Consider the following 15,251-nt stretch of genomic DNA (forward strand, 5'->3'; position numbering starts at 1 on the left):
ACTATTGCTGCCCTCTCAAAGGCAGGCAGCAGATATTGTAACTTGGAACCCTCAGGTACTATAATGGAATCCTGCCTTAGTCCATACCTTTCAACCCTTGTCTCATTTCCTCCTTAGGTGTTGACAGGTTCTATCAGGACATAGAGGAGATGATTGGATACCAGCCTTGCTCTTGGTGGAAGCTCTGCTGGGCTTATTTTACTCCTTGCATCTGTTTGGTGAGCATTAGTGAGGTTTATGTAGACAAATTCCTTCAAGTTTCTATCAATAGACCTTTTTTTTTTTGACAATCCAGATCGCTTCATTTAGGGGAGATATTCCCAGAACATTTGGTCCAGGACTTGAACAACTTGGTACCGATCACATCAGGCAGGGCCGGACTGATTAATGTTAAAGTGGGCCCAGGGTCAGACGGGGGGGGATGCAGGTGCCCCCGCACCCCCCAAGGTATGCGTCCCCTGCAGGGGCCCCAACCGCACACCCTTAACCCCCCCAATGTCCTTTCCAGATGAACTAATCAGAGGAGGACATTGGCGGCCAGGGGACGTGCCAACAGGGTTGGGTCTGGGCCGCTGGGCCCACCACGTATTTTCGCGGCGTCCCGGTGGCCCAGTCCGACCCTGAGTGGGCCGCTCCATCTTCCCCTGATCAAGTCAATAAAAAAAAGTTGTCCAGGGAATGCTATTTACATCTTATCTTATCTTACCTAGTAGAACAGAGTGCTTCCCTCACGCAGTGCTGTTCCTGCAGTCCAATTGGACATTTTGCAGAGCATTAATTTTGAACCTCTGCCCTCCGCTCTACTAGGTAAGATTAGATATCAGTGTCGGACTGGCCCACCCGGATACCAGGAAAACTCCCGGTAGGCCCAGGTGTCAGTGGGCCTTCTTGCTTCTAACTATTGCTGGAGTTGGGCTGGTCCATCGGGATACCAGGAAAACTCCCAGTGACCTGCTTCATGGTCATTCCCTATTCCTATATGAGAACAAAGAGCAACTAAGAGACCAGGATAATAAAGAGATTAAATGAGGAATAAAGGAGGAATAATAGTTTAGCGAGTGGGCCCATGGTCCAAGGTTTTCTGGTGGGCCCCTGGCATCTCAGTCCGACACTGTTAGATATACATAACCCATTTTTAATGTAGCATTCCCTGAACAGCTTTTTAGGTTGAGTGTTTGCACCCCCTTAATTTAAGGGGAGTTGCCATGCAAGACCACTGTGCATATTGCTGGTTAGTTTGTATAAACTAGAGGGAAAACAGTGGGGATCAGAGGATAAAAATAACAGAAAGTCTTTGCGATATTGAGGGAAAAAGTCTCAGCTGCTACTGAGTTGCTTCAGGACAGAATAAATAGTAGCTTTCACTATGCAACTGTAATTAAAAAATGTATATGCAGTCATTCTCATAAGCAAAAAAAATTACCCCCCCCAGTGATTGAGTTATACTCAATGACATAATGAAATAAAATCAAGGGGGTGGAATCTGCTTTTTAAAACGACATACTGACTGATATTTGGGATACATTGTTATTTGGGTGCCTCTGTTTGGTAAATAGAGTAACTTATTGGGCATCCAACTGTTCAGCCATGTAAACACATATTTAGCCATTTTGGATTCGGCAGAATCTAAAATTTACTTTTAAAAAATGTATGGTTTCCTGGGGTGAACCTATGGTTCCAGGATCTTTGGCTTTGGGCCCATTCATTAAACCACAATTTAGTTTTTTTGAGAAAAAATTTAATTTTTTCTAACTTCTAGAACTTTTTGCAATGTCCACGATAATTTCATTAAAATTACACAACTTTTTTGTGGGTTTCATTAACTTCCACAAAAAAGTTGCACTTTTCGCAAGGACTACGACCATTTTGGAATTCATTCAAGCTTCGGTATCGTGACTATCTTTTGGCCTGGTTGGATCCGTTGAGTGCCATTGAGCCCTATGGGACGCTTTCCTTGGGCCGGGTTGGAGCTGCAGAGTGCCATTGAGCCCTATGGGAGACTTTCCTTGGGCCGGGTTGGAGCTGCAGAGTGCCATTGAGCCCTATGGGAGACTTTCCTTGGGCCGGGTTGGAGCTGCAGAGTGCCATTGAGCCCTATGGGTGACTTTCCTTGGGCCGGGTTGGAGCTGCAGAGTGCCATTGAGCCCTATGGGAGACTTTCCTTGGGCCGGGTTGGAGCTGCAGAGTGCCATTGAGCCCTATGGGAGACTTTCCTTGGGCCGGGTTGGAGCTGCAGAGTGCCATTGAGCCCTATGGGAGACTTTCCTTGGGCCGGGTTGGAGCTGCAGAGTGCCATTGAGCCCTATGGGAGACTTTCCTTGGGCCGGGTTGGAGCTGCAGAGTGCCATTGAGCCCTATGGGAGACTTTCCTTGGGCCGGGTTGGAGCTGCAGAGTGCCATTGAGCCCTATGGGAGACTTTCCTTGGGCCGGGTTGGAGCTGCAGAGTGCCATTGAGCCCTATGGGAGACTTTCCTTGGGCCGGGTTGGAGCTGCAGAGTGCCATTGAGCCCTATGGGAGGCTTTCCTTGGGCCAGGTTGGAGCTGCAGAGTGCCATTGAGCCCTATGGGAGACTTTCCTTGGGCCAGGTTGGAGCTGCAGAGTGCCATTGAGCCCTATGGGAGACTTTCCTTGGGCCGGGTTGGAGCTGCAGAGTGCCATTGAGCCCTATGGGTGACTTTCCTTGGGCCGGGTTGGAGCTGCAGAGTGCCATTGAGCCCTATGGGAGACTTTCCTTGGGCCGGGTTGGAGCTGCAGAGTGCCATTGAGCCCTATGGGAGACTTTCCTTGGGCCAGGTTGGAGCTGCAGAGTGCCATTGAGCCCTATGGGAGACTTTCCTTGGGCCAGGTTGGAGCTGCAGAGTGCCATTGAGCCCTATGGGAGGCTTTCCTTGGGCCGGGTTGGAGCTGCAGAGTGCCATTGAGCCCTATGGGAGACTTCCCTTGGGCCGGGTTGGAGCTGCAGAGTGCCATTGAGCCCTATGGGAGACTTCCCTTGGGCCGGGTTGGAGCTGCAGAGTGCCATTGAGCCCTATGGGAGGCTTTCCTTGGGCCAGGTTGGAGCTGCAGATGCCATTGAGCCCTATGGGAGACTTTCCTTGGGCCGGGTTGGAGCTGCAGAGTGCCATTGAGCCCTATGGGAGACTTTCCTTGGGCCGGGTTGGAGCTGCAGAGTGCCATTGAGCCCTATGGGAGACTTTCCTTGGGCCGGGTTGGAGCTGCAGAGTGCCATTGAACCCTATGGGAGACTTTCCTTGGGCCGGGTTAGAGCTGCAGAGTGCCATTGAGCCCTATGGGAGACTTTCCTTGGGCCGGGTTAGAGCTGCAGAGTGCCATTGAGCCCTATGGGAGACTTTCCTTGGGCCGGGTTAGAGCTGCAGAGTGCCATTGAGCCCTATGGGAGACTTTCCTTGGGCCGGGTTGGAGCTGCAGAGTGCCATTGAGCCCTATGGGAGACTTCCAAAATCAAACATTGAAGTTTCAAAGTCAGAAAGGTTTTTGGCCTGTTTACGATCGTTTGGATCCGAAAATGTTGTGACTTTCGGAATGCAGAATATTTTCGTACGACCGATAAAAGAATTTCCGTGACATTTTCGAACATCAGACATTATCGTGGTTACTCCATATCGTGATTTTAAGCACAAAAAATGAAATTTTAGTAAATGTGCCCCTAAGTACTCGACTGTAGTGTTTTCAAAATTCGATTTCTGCTGGAAGTTTTTGACCCATAGAAGTCAGAAATCTCCATATAACTATACATATCTGGTATTGGCCACATATACAGTAAAGGAGTATTAGACCGTTGCGCAGGGTCGGACTGGGGGGTGCAGGGCCCACCGGGGCTCCCACTCCAGGAGCCCTGCAGGTGCCCAGCCGGCCGTGTCCCCTACCCCCGGCCCCGCAGGGGCCCCCCAAACCCCTTGCAGGGTCCCCCACCCGATGTCCTCCCCTGAGCGCGTGTAAATTTAATGCATCAGGGGAGGAGCGGTCGGGCAGAGGGAGTGCAAGCAAGGGTTGGGTCTGGGCCGCTGGGGCCCACCAGGATTTTTCCAGTCCAACCCTTCCGTTGCGCATTTATATATGGGCTGCTTTGATGATTTTGGCAGGTCTGCTCTTTACTCCCAGTCCAGTTTTATACAGTATTCTTTCTCTTTGTTCTTTTGAAGGGAGTCTTCTGCTTCAGTGTATTTGAGATGACCCCTCTCACCCTTGGTCGCTATGTGTACCCTGCTTGGGGCCAGGGCATAGGATGGCTTATGGCTCTCTCCTCCATGGTGTTTATCCCAGGTTACATGTTGTATCTTCTTCTCACAACTAAAGGCACCCTGAGACAGGTAAGGACATTGGTTCATCAGTGGCTACAAAGGATGAGACTTCTCTACAAGGATATAAAGATACTGCTCAGATACCGGGATTTGTATACACTCTAAATTCAATTTTGGTAATCGTTTTTTTGGTGGAATTGGACTGTTTGCCCTTTTCATATACCATCCTTTATTAATACAGAGATTTACCTGCAACTTGCCTACTTTCAAGGTTAGAGCCCCCAAATGGTTGCCCTTTTATTGGCTCCACTGGGATCACCTGACTGTAGCTGGGAAGGGTGGGAGCTATAACATGGAGCTGGCCACTGCCCCTGTATAAACTATAGCAAAACAGGGAAAGCTATGCTGTAACCACAAAATTCATATAGACAACAACAAAAGGTTGCCTTTACAAAAGAATTCTACAGATTTTCCAAATCTCTGTGATATTTTTATATTATGTTCCTTGGAATTTTGATAGGGGGGGGGGTTGCTCATAAATGTAATGAATTATTTCCTTTTTCAGCGTTTCCGTGAAATGACACAGCCAAAGATGGAGCAAATAATGCAAAAGATACGTCCCCGGCTCAGCCTGGATGGTGAGACCTCAGGGCTCTAAACCCTTTCCTTTTCTCTTCTGACATCACTTCCTGTACGCCTTATCTCCTGCACTATGCAGATCCTTTTTGTGCCAATTGAAACAAAGCACCCAAAGCGCAGTAGATGTCACTGGAATGATCCAACTCGTGTCATTGGAATGACCCAACTCGTGTCATTGGAATGACCCACTCATGTCACTGGAATGACCCACTCATGTCATTGGAATGACCCACTCATGTCACTGGAATGACCCACTCATGTCATTGGAATGACCCACTCATGTCACTGGAATGACCCACTCATGTCATTGGAATGACCCACTCATGTCATTGGAATGACCCACTCATGTCATTGGGATGACCCAGCTCATGTCATGACCCAGCTGTCTTCTTACTCTATGCTTTATTACTTGTGGCAATACTCTTGGCCATTGGATGATGGGGTTGTAGTACAGGTATCGGACCTCTTATCCGGAAACCCATTATCCAGAAAGTTCCGTATTACGGAAAGGCCATCTCTCATAGACTCCATTATAAGCAAATAATTCAAATTTTTCAATATGATTTCCTTTTTCTCTGTAATAATAAAACAGTACCTGTACTTGATCCCAACTAAGATATAATTACCCCTTATTGGGGGCAGAACAGTCCTATTGGGTTTATTTAATGGTTAAATGATTCCCTTTTCTCTGTAATAATAAAACAGTACTTGTACTTGATCCCAACTAAGATATAATTACCCCTTATTGGGGGCAGAACAACCCTATTGGGTTTATTTAATGGTTAAATGATTCCCTTTTCTCTGTAATAATAAAACAGTACCTGTACTTGATCCCAACTAAGATATAATTACCCCTTATTGGGGCAGAACAGCCCTATTGGGTTTATTTCATGGTTAAATGATTCCCTTTTCTCTGTAATAATAAAACAGTACCTGTACTTGATCCCAACTAAGATATAATTACCCCTTATTGGGGCAGAACAGCCCTATTGGGTTTATTTAATGGTTAAATGATTCCCTTTTCTCTGTAATAATAAAACAGTACCTGTACTTGATCCCAACTAAGATATAATTACCCCTTATTGGGGCAGAACAGCCCTATTGGGTTTATTTAATGGTTAAATGATTCCCTTTTCTCTGTAATAATAAAACAGTACCTGTACTTGATCCCAACTAAGATATAATTACCCCTTACTGGGGCAGAACAGCCCTATTGGGTTTATGAAAAGACCCCTTATCCGGAAAACCCCAGGTCCCGAGCATTCTGGATAATGGGTCCCATACCTGTACTGAAAGGAGCAGGGTGCTGGTGTAACATATGAAATATGTAAAATGTATTCAAACTATAAATATTTTATGTTATTAATAATATGTTGTTTTTCATCAGTGTCTTGTCAAATAAAAACAATGAATATATTTGACACATTTGAAATAAATATGAAAAATAAATATTTGGTTTTCATGAGTAAATATTAAATATGTATTTTAGTTATTTAACTCATGTTAAAAGGGGGTGCAAACCTTCCATAGGACGGACTCTCGCTCCCCCCCTAACAGAGTTGGACTGGGCCTTCCTGGGCCCATTGGAGAACCCAGCATACACGACCCACTTATAAAATACGCACAGAAAACAGAGGTAACATCATCTTATTTAATTTCTAGACTTCTATAGAACAGATAAAATATTCACTTTTTGTCTGTTACAAAATATTACAGGTGTCTGGGTGCTCAGTCACATGTCCACACAAGCCCCACCCACCCCATCGCCACCCAATGGCTGTTGGTGCAATATCAGGCTCCATACTTGGATCTATATTTGGATCTCTGAGCGCTCCAATCAACAACGGGAATTGGAATAAACTCTAAAATGATGCCCCAAACCCTATTATAGGGCGGCCAACTGAGTGGGGCTTGCAACTGAGTGGTATTTTGTATCTTGGTTTATTTTGCATAAGATAACCAACCTTGCCCCGTAGGGAATCAATAGGGATTTATGACCTGATGGTCAATAAATGTTGATGAACTACTAATGCTCAGCGTGTACTGACAGCAAGAGGCTGAGAGCTAGAGCTCAACAACATGCAAAGTAATACAAGCTGGGCACCTCTGTGTACCTAGAAGTACTGTGAATGTCTGTAATGCATGAATCTACCTGTGTGAATAGTAAACAAATATACCTACCTGCCATACTAGCACACAGTCCCTTCCCAGAGGCTATTATCCCACTGCTACTATAGGCACCATCTCTCCCTACTATACCTGCTATCCCACAGCCCCAGTCCCTTCCCAGAGGCTATTATCCCCCCACTGCTACTATAGGCACCATCTCTCCCTACTATACCTGCTATCCCACAGCCCCAGTCCCTTCCCAGAGGCTATTATCCCCCCACTGTTTCTATAGGCACCATCTCTCCCTACTATACCTGCTATCCCACAGCCCCAGTCCCTTCCCAGAGGCTATTATCCCCCACTGCTACTATAGGCACCATCTCTCCCTACTATACCTGCTATCCCACAGCCCCAGTCCCTTCCCAGAGGCTATTATCCCCCCACTGCTACTATAGGCCCCATCTCTCCCTACTATACCTGCTATCCCACAGCCCCAGTCCCTTCCCAGAGGCTATTATCCCACTGCTACTATAGGCACCATCTCTCCCTACTATACCTGCTATCCCACAGCCCCAGTCCCTTCCCAGAGGCTATTATCCCCCCACTGTTACTATAGGCACCATCTCTCCCTACTATACCTGCTATCCCACAGCCCCAGTCCCTTCCCAGAGGCTATTATCCCCCCACTGCTACTATAGGCACCATCTCTCCCTACTATACCTGCTATCCCACAGCCCCAGTCCCTTCCCAGAGGCTATTATCCCCCCACTGCTACTATAGGCCCCATCTCTCCCTACTATACCTGCTATCCCACAGCCCCAGTCCCTTCCCAGAGGCTATTATCCCACTGCTACTATAGGCACCATCTCTCCCTACTATACCTGCTATCCCACAGCCCCAGTCCCTTCCCAGAGGCTATTATCCCCCCACTGCTACTATAGGCACCATCTCTCCCTACTATACCTGCTATCCCACAGCCCCAGTCCCTTCCCAGAGGCTATTATCCCCCCACTGTTACTATAGGCACCATCTCTCCCTACTATACCTGCTATCCCACAGCCCCAGTCCCTTCCCAGAGGCTATTATCCCCCCACTGCTACTATAGGCACCATCTCTCCCTACTATACCTGCTATCCCCCAGCCCCAGTCCCTTCCCAGAGGCTATTATCCCACTACTACTACAGGCAACATCTCTCTATATCTCTACTATAACTGCTTGGGTTTTCCAATAAGCCTTTTTCTTAGAAATGCTACTCTGCTAGGCCCATATAATGGGCACAACCAAGGGCTGGTGCCCCTACCTGGGACTGTATGAAGACAACTGTGCAGGGATTTGGTATTTATGTGTAATATATAGTTTCATCTCTTTAAATCCATCTCCATAACATTACAAAGTTGTTATCTCTAAATGACTGTAAATGATATATACCATTGCGCAAGATGTAATTTGAAGCAGTACTAACATGCGCAAAATATGCCCCTGGTTGCTAACCCACAGCATCCAATGAACCATTTCCTTTCATTATTCTAGACCAGTCAAAGCTCCCTGCTGATAGGTTGCTATGGTCCAGTGGACCAGGGTAGATTAAGCTTATGTAACTATGATCTCTTTCATGCTTTGGAAAATCAATGTGTATACAGTCCATTTCTTCACGGATAATCACCTTCCATCTCTTGTAGGTCGTTGTAGCACTTGAGTCCAGATGAATATTCTTCCAGTATCAAAACATTTTCACAGCAATTGTGCAAAAACAACTCATTTCGAGTCTCCCAATGTTCCAGTTCTGTCCAGCAAAAGAGTGATGGAATCCAGCAGAGCGATGGTTGTGTGGCTGCCATATGGGATGGATGGGAGCAGGAGAAGTTGGGTTGGGGGGCAATATTCAGGAGGTGCTAATACAAAGGGTTCCCCACAATAAAACCATTTGGGAGAGAGGTCTTAGCTACTAGAAATACACTCTGTGGGGCATAAAAAGTGTGAGGAATGCATTGTGGGATGCACTGCGATGTGTTGAGACCCAAGGATGTTAAGGTAAAGGTGCAAAAGGAAAATCTTAAGATTCCATGTAGCTGGCAGGCATCACTATGCAAGGGATGGTAAGTGTGCAAGGGCCACTGAGTGCAGGTAGGTTACTCTATAGAACAAAGCGGGTTTCAGCGCTAAACCAGGCTCCGGGAGCCACTGGAGTACCTTCGCTCTCTGAGCAGAACCCCTGGGGGGCAGTACTGATGAGGGTGATTATAAGGAGGTGGAGGAGGGGGTAGAGGGGGTTGGTGGGCGCTCCCTCCAATGCTTCTCAGGGGAGTTGAAGAGCAGGACCCAGACAAGTATCGGGTGACAGTCTGGTTGGCAGCGGGCAATGCCGGACCGGGAGTGTCAAGAGCGGGCAGTGCCCGGCCAGGTGTGTCCAGCACAATCACCTTGACAATCTGCTGACACTGCAGAAGCCGGTCGTAACGGGCGGCCTGCAGAGACTCCCGCCGCTCGTTAAGAGCCGTGCTGCCCGGAGCTCCATTCTCTGGCCCCTGGGGGTCGATGTGCTGGGACGTCTGAAGCCTGTTGTGAATTGACACCTAGTTTAGAAACAGCCAAAGAAGCATTAAATGTTACAAGACTATCCCCCAATAGTCTACGTCTGGTTGCCCGGTGCCCTCGGCAGTAGCGGCAACAACATCCTCAACCTACGCTTCTATACGGCGAGGGCACAATCAGGCACAAGGGACTTCTCTTGCTCAAAACCAGGAAAGTCTACACCGGCGCTTCTCAACCTGTGGGTCGGGACCTCTTTTGGGGTGGAACGACACAGGGGTCACCTAAGACCATGGGAAAACACATATTTCCGATGGTCTTAGGAATAATTTTATGGTTGGGGGTCACCACAACATGAGGAACATTAGGAAGGCTGAGAACCACCGGTCTACACTTTAGAAGTTTCAACCTCACTGTAACTGAGATACTGAATACACACTACTAATATGAGCTGTGAATGCCAATCACCGGAGATTAGAGATAAATATCTCCGGTGATGTTGCCCATAGCAACCTATCAGCAATAAGATTAGGACAAGTGAGAAATCAAAGCAAAGACCTAATTGGTTGCTACAGGCAACATCGCCGGTGATATTTATCTCCAATCTTAGTAAACACACCCCATAAACTGTAAAACCTAGACATATAGGATTTATAATAATATTACTGACTTCATTACAAGCCATAACTTACCCGCCCCTTACCCCCACCAACACCTATAAGGATATATGGCCATGGGTTTGCACCGTACCTTTTCACTAGCAGTCTCCTTATAATTCAGAGCTCAGGACATTATCACATAAGTCATAACGAAACAAACCAATCATTTAGACAGTTGCATGAAGAGGTGAGTATTAAAGTGTTATTTATCGTGTAGGTGAGGGGTGGTGGAACGCTCATGCAGTGTCACATGATTCTACGGAAACCAGCAATTAAAAAGTGGTCAATAGATTCGCCATTTTTCAATTTTTCGCCTAATGAATTTGCCCAATACCGATATATTTACCAATATATTAGACAGCCTGCTAAAGGAGAAGGAAAGGTAGAAACTAAGTAAGCTTTATCAGAAAGGTAAATAGAGTAAAGTCCTCTATCAAAAGAAACAGGATTTCTTGTATCCTTTTTTCCTGTGTCAGAGACATGCAGCTCTCTCCTCTCTCCTGCTCCCCCCTCCCTCAAGAATGCTAAGAACTCACTCCCCCCCTCTTTGGAATGTGGATCTGAGCCAATCAGCAGGAAGCTTCCTCATAGTCTTACTAACTGAGCATGTACACTGGTCTTGGTGCAGGAGTGAGGCATTATGGGAACTTTCTTTACAGAGCTCTGCATTTTTTCCTATGAAGCTTCTGATCATCTGAACGGGAGAAATATGGGGAGACTTAAGGGCACTATTGAGAGAACTGAAGGTATGCCTGCAGCTTGGGATTAACTCTTTATTAGCCTTTCCTTCTCCTTTAACCCTAGGCCAGTGCTACGTTTAGGGAAACAAAATGCACGTGACATGATCTAAAGCAGACGGGGGGCCAATTTCTTATTATAAGAACCTTAAGAAACACCCTCTTTTTCAACGTCTGTACCAGATCAAGTCTACCACAGCCCAGGGAAGATCAGTGTCTCTGAAGATGCCCCCAGTAGTTACCCAACACATGCTCTGCCTGCTGTCAGTTACCTGTGCTCATATATATATATATATATATATATATATTACATCGCAGTATAGAAATCAATGCAGTCTGCATCAGAATAGATTAATAATCTGCCTTTCTAACAAAATTGAAGGCCTGGATCATTAGGGTTGCTGAACCTCAGGACTGGTACAGTTAGTTCAGTATATAAAGTACAGGTATGGGATCCCTTATCCGGAAACCCATTATCCAGAAAGTTCCGAATTACAGAAAGGCCATAGACTCCATTATAAGCAAATAATTCTAATTTTTAAAAATGGTTTCCTTTTTTTCTGTAATAATAAAATATTACCTTGTACTTGATCCCAACTAAGCTATAATTACCCCTTATTGGGGCAGAACAGCCCTATTGGGTTTATTTAATGGTTAAATGATTCCCTTTTCTCTGTAATAATAAAACAGTAACTGTACTTGATCCCAACTAAGATATAATTACCCCTTATTGGGGGCAGAACAGCCCTATTGGGTTTATTTAATGGTTAAATGATTCCCTTTTCTCTGTAATAATAAAACAGTACCTGTACTTGATCCCAACTAAGATATAATTACCCCTTATTGGGGGCAGAACAGCCCTATTGGGTTTATTTAATGGTTAAATGATTCCCTTTTCTCTGTAATAATAAAACAGTACCTGTACTTGATCCCAACTAAGATATAATTACCCCTTATTGGGGGCAGAACAGCCCTATTGGGTTTATTTCATGGTTAAATGATTCCCTTTTCTCTGTAATAATAAAACAGTACCTGTACTTGATCCCAACTAAGATATAATTACCCCTTATTGGGGCAGAACAGCCCTATTGGGTTTATTTAATGGTTAAATGATTCCCTTTTCTCTGTAATAATAAAACAGTACCTGTACTTGATCCCAACTAAGATATAATTACCCCTTATTGGGGCAGAACAGCCCTATTGGGTTTATTTAATGGTTAAATGATTCCCTTTTCTCTGTAATAATAAAACAGTACCTGTACTTGATCCCAACTAAGATATAATTACCCCTTATTGGGGGCAGAACAGCCCTATTGGGTTTATTTAATGGTTAAATGATTCCTTTTCTCTGTAATAATAAAACAGTACCTGTACTTGATCCCAACTAAGATATAATTACCCCTTATTGGGGGCAGAACAGCCCTATTGGGTTTATTTAATGGTTAAATGATTCCCTTTTCTCTGTAATAATAAAACAGTACCTGTACTTGATCCCAACTAAGATATAATTACCCCTTATTGGGGGCAGAACAGCCCTATTGGGTTTATTTCATGGTTAAATGATTCCCTTTTCTCTGTAATAATAAAACAGTACCTGTACTTGATCCCAACTAAGATATAATTACCCCTTATTGGGGCAGAACAGCCCTATTGGGTTTATTTAATGGTTAAATGATTCCCTTTTCTCTGTAATAATAAAACAGTACCTGTACTTGATCCCAACTAAGATATAATTACCCCTTATTGGGGCAGAACAGCCCTATTGGGTTTATTTAATGGTTAAATGATTCCCTTTTCTCTGTAATAATAAAACAGTACCTGTACTTGATCCCAACTAAGATATAATTACTCCTTATTGGGGGCAGAACAGTCCTATTGGGTTTATTCAGTATTTAAACGATCTTTAGCAGACTTAAATTGTGGAGATCCAATTTATGGAAAGATCCCTTATCCGGAAACCCCCAGGTTTTGAGCATTCTGGATAACAGGTCCCATACCTGTACAGCATTTCTATCCAAGTTCTTATTTAGGGTTAAATAATGTACATAGTTCAGTAAATGAACATTTACTTAGTCAATAGCTACTTTTCTGCTTGTATATTTCCTGGGACACACTGACCCGCTTGCTTCCTTTGAGTCATGTGATTCTAGATTGGCCTCGCCCCAAAGAAAAGACCCAGAAGTATCTTTGTTTACTAATATCGCAACATTGCAGTTTAGTGATTTATTTAGAGAATTAAGATGGAGGAGATAAGAGAAAAAAAAGAAATACATAAACATGGCAATTACTTTCACCTTATTATCGGGTTACTTCCCCTTTAATTCTTGGCTCACTATTGGTCCCTTTGGAAGACAGAAACCCCAAGAGCTAGTGGTTCCCAAATAGGCCGGAAACTTATAGTATCTGTGAGTTGGGTGGGTTAGGGCTGGCAATATAGCTACAGGGATGGGCCACGAGTCAAGCTACCCATAAGGCCTCTCCCTGCTCACAACCTCTCCTATTTCACAAGCCCTTTATGGTGGCAAAGACACCGGAGAGCCTGTCCCTTTAAAAAATAACATCTGATGTCATCAAAAGGGACGGGTTGACATGGGATTTGAAGCCCCCTCTTAAAGAGATACTGACACCAATATATATATATATATTTTTTCATTGCATGAGTTTTATAATTTTGCCTTAAACGTATTTGTCTGATGCAGTTACATTCCCTATCTGATCCCCCATGTTCCCCTATGAGGGGGCGGCCATATTTGTGACGCATTAGAAGCCGTAACTGACAGGCTGAGAAGGGTCAGGTTGTCAAGTTTAGGAACTTCAAGTAATAATTAGTGATGAGTGAATCTGTCCCGTTTCACTTCGCCATAAAATTCGCGAAACAGCAAGAAAATTTGAGAAACAGCGAAAAATTGGCGAAACGTGATTGGTCGCTCGTGTCTTTTTTGGTCACCCACGCTTTTTTGACGCGACCACGCCCAATTTGACGCACGATAAAATGTTTTTACGTGCAGGGAATTTTTTCGCCACCGAAATTTCACGGAAGTTTCGCCAATGGCGAAATGCGGAAATTCGCTGCCAATCCATGCCTGCTGAAAAAATTCGCTCATCAATCATTATCAACACAACCTATAGGTAACTTTTTTTGTACATAAATATTTTAAAAAGTCGTTTTTTTCGTGTCAGTATCACTTTAACACTGGGCTCCTTTAGGCCTGGGCTGGGAAAGGACTGGTTAGTGTTTAACTTTATCATATCCTACTCCATTTCTACTGATGCTTCAAGTACTCATAATACCCATAATACATTCAACAATATAAGCCAATCAAAACACTGAGTGGTCAAGAAATGGTGTGAGAGCAGTGCAGCATGGAGAATTCTGATTGGTCAGTGTTAAAGCCCTATTTAATTTCACTGCTACTCACCTCCACTGTGCTGTCTGTGTCCTTCTCTGGTGGCTCACGCTTACCTTCAAAATATGAGGTGAACTTAGGTGCGAGAGAGAGTGAGCGAGATAGAGAACAGAGAGAAAGGCAATAGAGAGTGTGACAGAATGAGAGAGACAGAGGAAATGGCAAGAGCGTCCAGAGGTGGAAGGAAAGGACAGATATAATGTGTGGACGGAGGACAGAGATGAGAATGAGAACGATGGAAAGTAAAGAGAGAAAGGGAAAGAGACATAAAGCCGAGGAAAAAGGACACGGTGAAATGGCGGAGAGGAAATCGAGAGCACAAAAGAGAGTGAAAGCGAGACAGTCACATACCAGAGAGACTAAAAGCAGGAACAGAGAAGAGGAAAGGAGTCAGGTGGTCAGAGAGAAGCAAATAAAGAATATAATGAGGCTACAGAGAGTCGGATCTACTAGAGGCTGAAAAAAATCCCTTCTGTAATGAATCTGAGGGGGGTCTGTTATTCTCCTCTTTGTAGGGGGAAATGTACTTCTCAAAACAGGAGAAAAATCCACCCACGTTTTTTTCTTTTTTACCTCAAAACAAAAGTGTAAGCTCATACTAAAGCAGCCATTTTATGTACCTCCCTCCCTGTAGTTTGTTTAAGGCACTGGTCTCTCACACAAGGGCATCCATACACAGGGCCGCCATCAGGGGGGCACAGGGGGGACAGGACTATCCTCACTTTAAAGGGGGTCCGGCCGTGAAACAGTTTTTAATAATCAATAAGCACGGGGCGCATCCTTATAACAGTGCGCAGATGCCTCGGGGAGCTGGGGGACATATCAAGAGGACGCAGATGGAGGGGGAGCCGGAGGAAGCAGGCGGTCGCTGGGGGGGGGGAGCTGGAGGATGCTGGGGGGTGGTGG

The 15,251-nt window shown here is 45.1% G+C and overlaps 2 protein-coding genes across 9 annotated transcripts in view; one reads left to right on the forward strand and one right to left on the reverse strand.

Annotated features, from left to right (window-relative positions):
* slc6a1 (solute carrier family 6 (neurotransmitter transporter), member 1) overlaps nt 1-5,420 on the forward strand; it is a 28,357-nt gene extending 22,937 nt beyond the window's left edge. The window contains exons 14-16 of the mRNA XM_002941897.5: nt 118-218; nt 4,166-4,333; nt 4,830-5,420. Of these exons, the coding sequence (XP_002941943.4) occupies nt 118-218; nt 4,166-4,333; nt 4,830-4,922 (362 nt within the window). The 3' untranslated portion in view covers nt 4,923-5,420. The remainder of the gene's footprint in view (nt 1-117; nt 219-4,165; nt 4,334-4,829) is intronic.
* Nucleotides 5,421-8,030: 2,610 nt separating this feature from the next.
* The window catches only part of iqsec3 (IQ motif and Sec7 domain 3), a 74,498-nt gene continuing 67,277 nt past the window's right edge, over nt 8,031-15,251 (reverse strand). For 4 of the 8 annotated variants that reach the window (XM_004912477.4, XM_004912476.4, XM_004912475.4 and 1 more), the window contains 2 exons: nt 14,358-14,401; nt 8,115-9,586 (listed from right to left, as the gene is read on the reverse strand). In XM_004912477.4, the coding sequence (XP_004912534.1) occupies nt 9,173-9,586; nt 14,358-14,401 (458 nt within the window). In that variant the 3' untranslated portion in view covers nt 8,115-9,172. Of the gene's footprint in view, nt 9,587-14,357; nt 14,421-15,251 lie in introns of those variants that run through there. The other 4 variants (XM_004912478.4, XM_031898647.1, XM_002941896.5 and 1 more) reach the window with 4 other exon arrangements.

The sequence above is a fragment of the Xenopus tropicalis genome, chromosome 3 (assembly GCF_000004195.4).
Source record: "Xenopus tropicalis strain Nigerian chromosome 3, UCB_Xtro_10.0, whole genome shotgun sequence".
Classification (NCBI taxonomy): Eukaryota; Metazoa; Chordata; class Amphibia; order Anura; family Pipidae; genus Xenopus; species Xenopus tropicalis.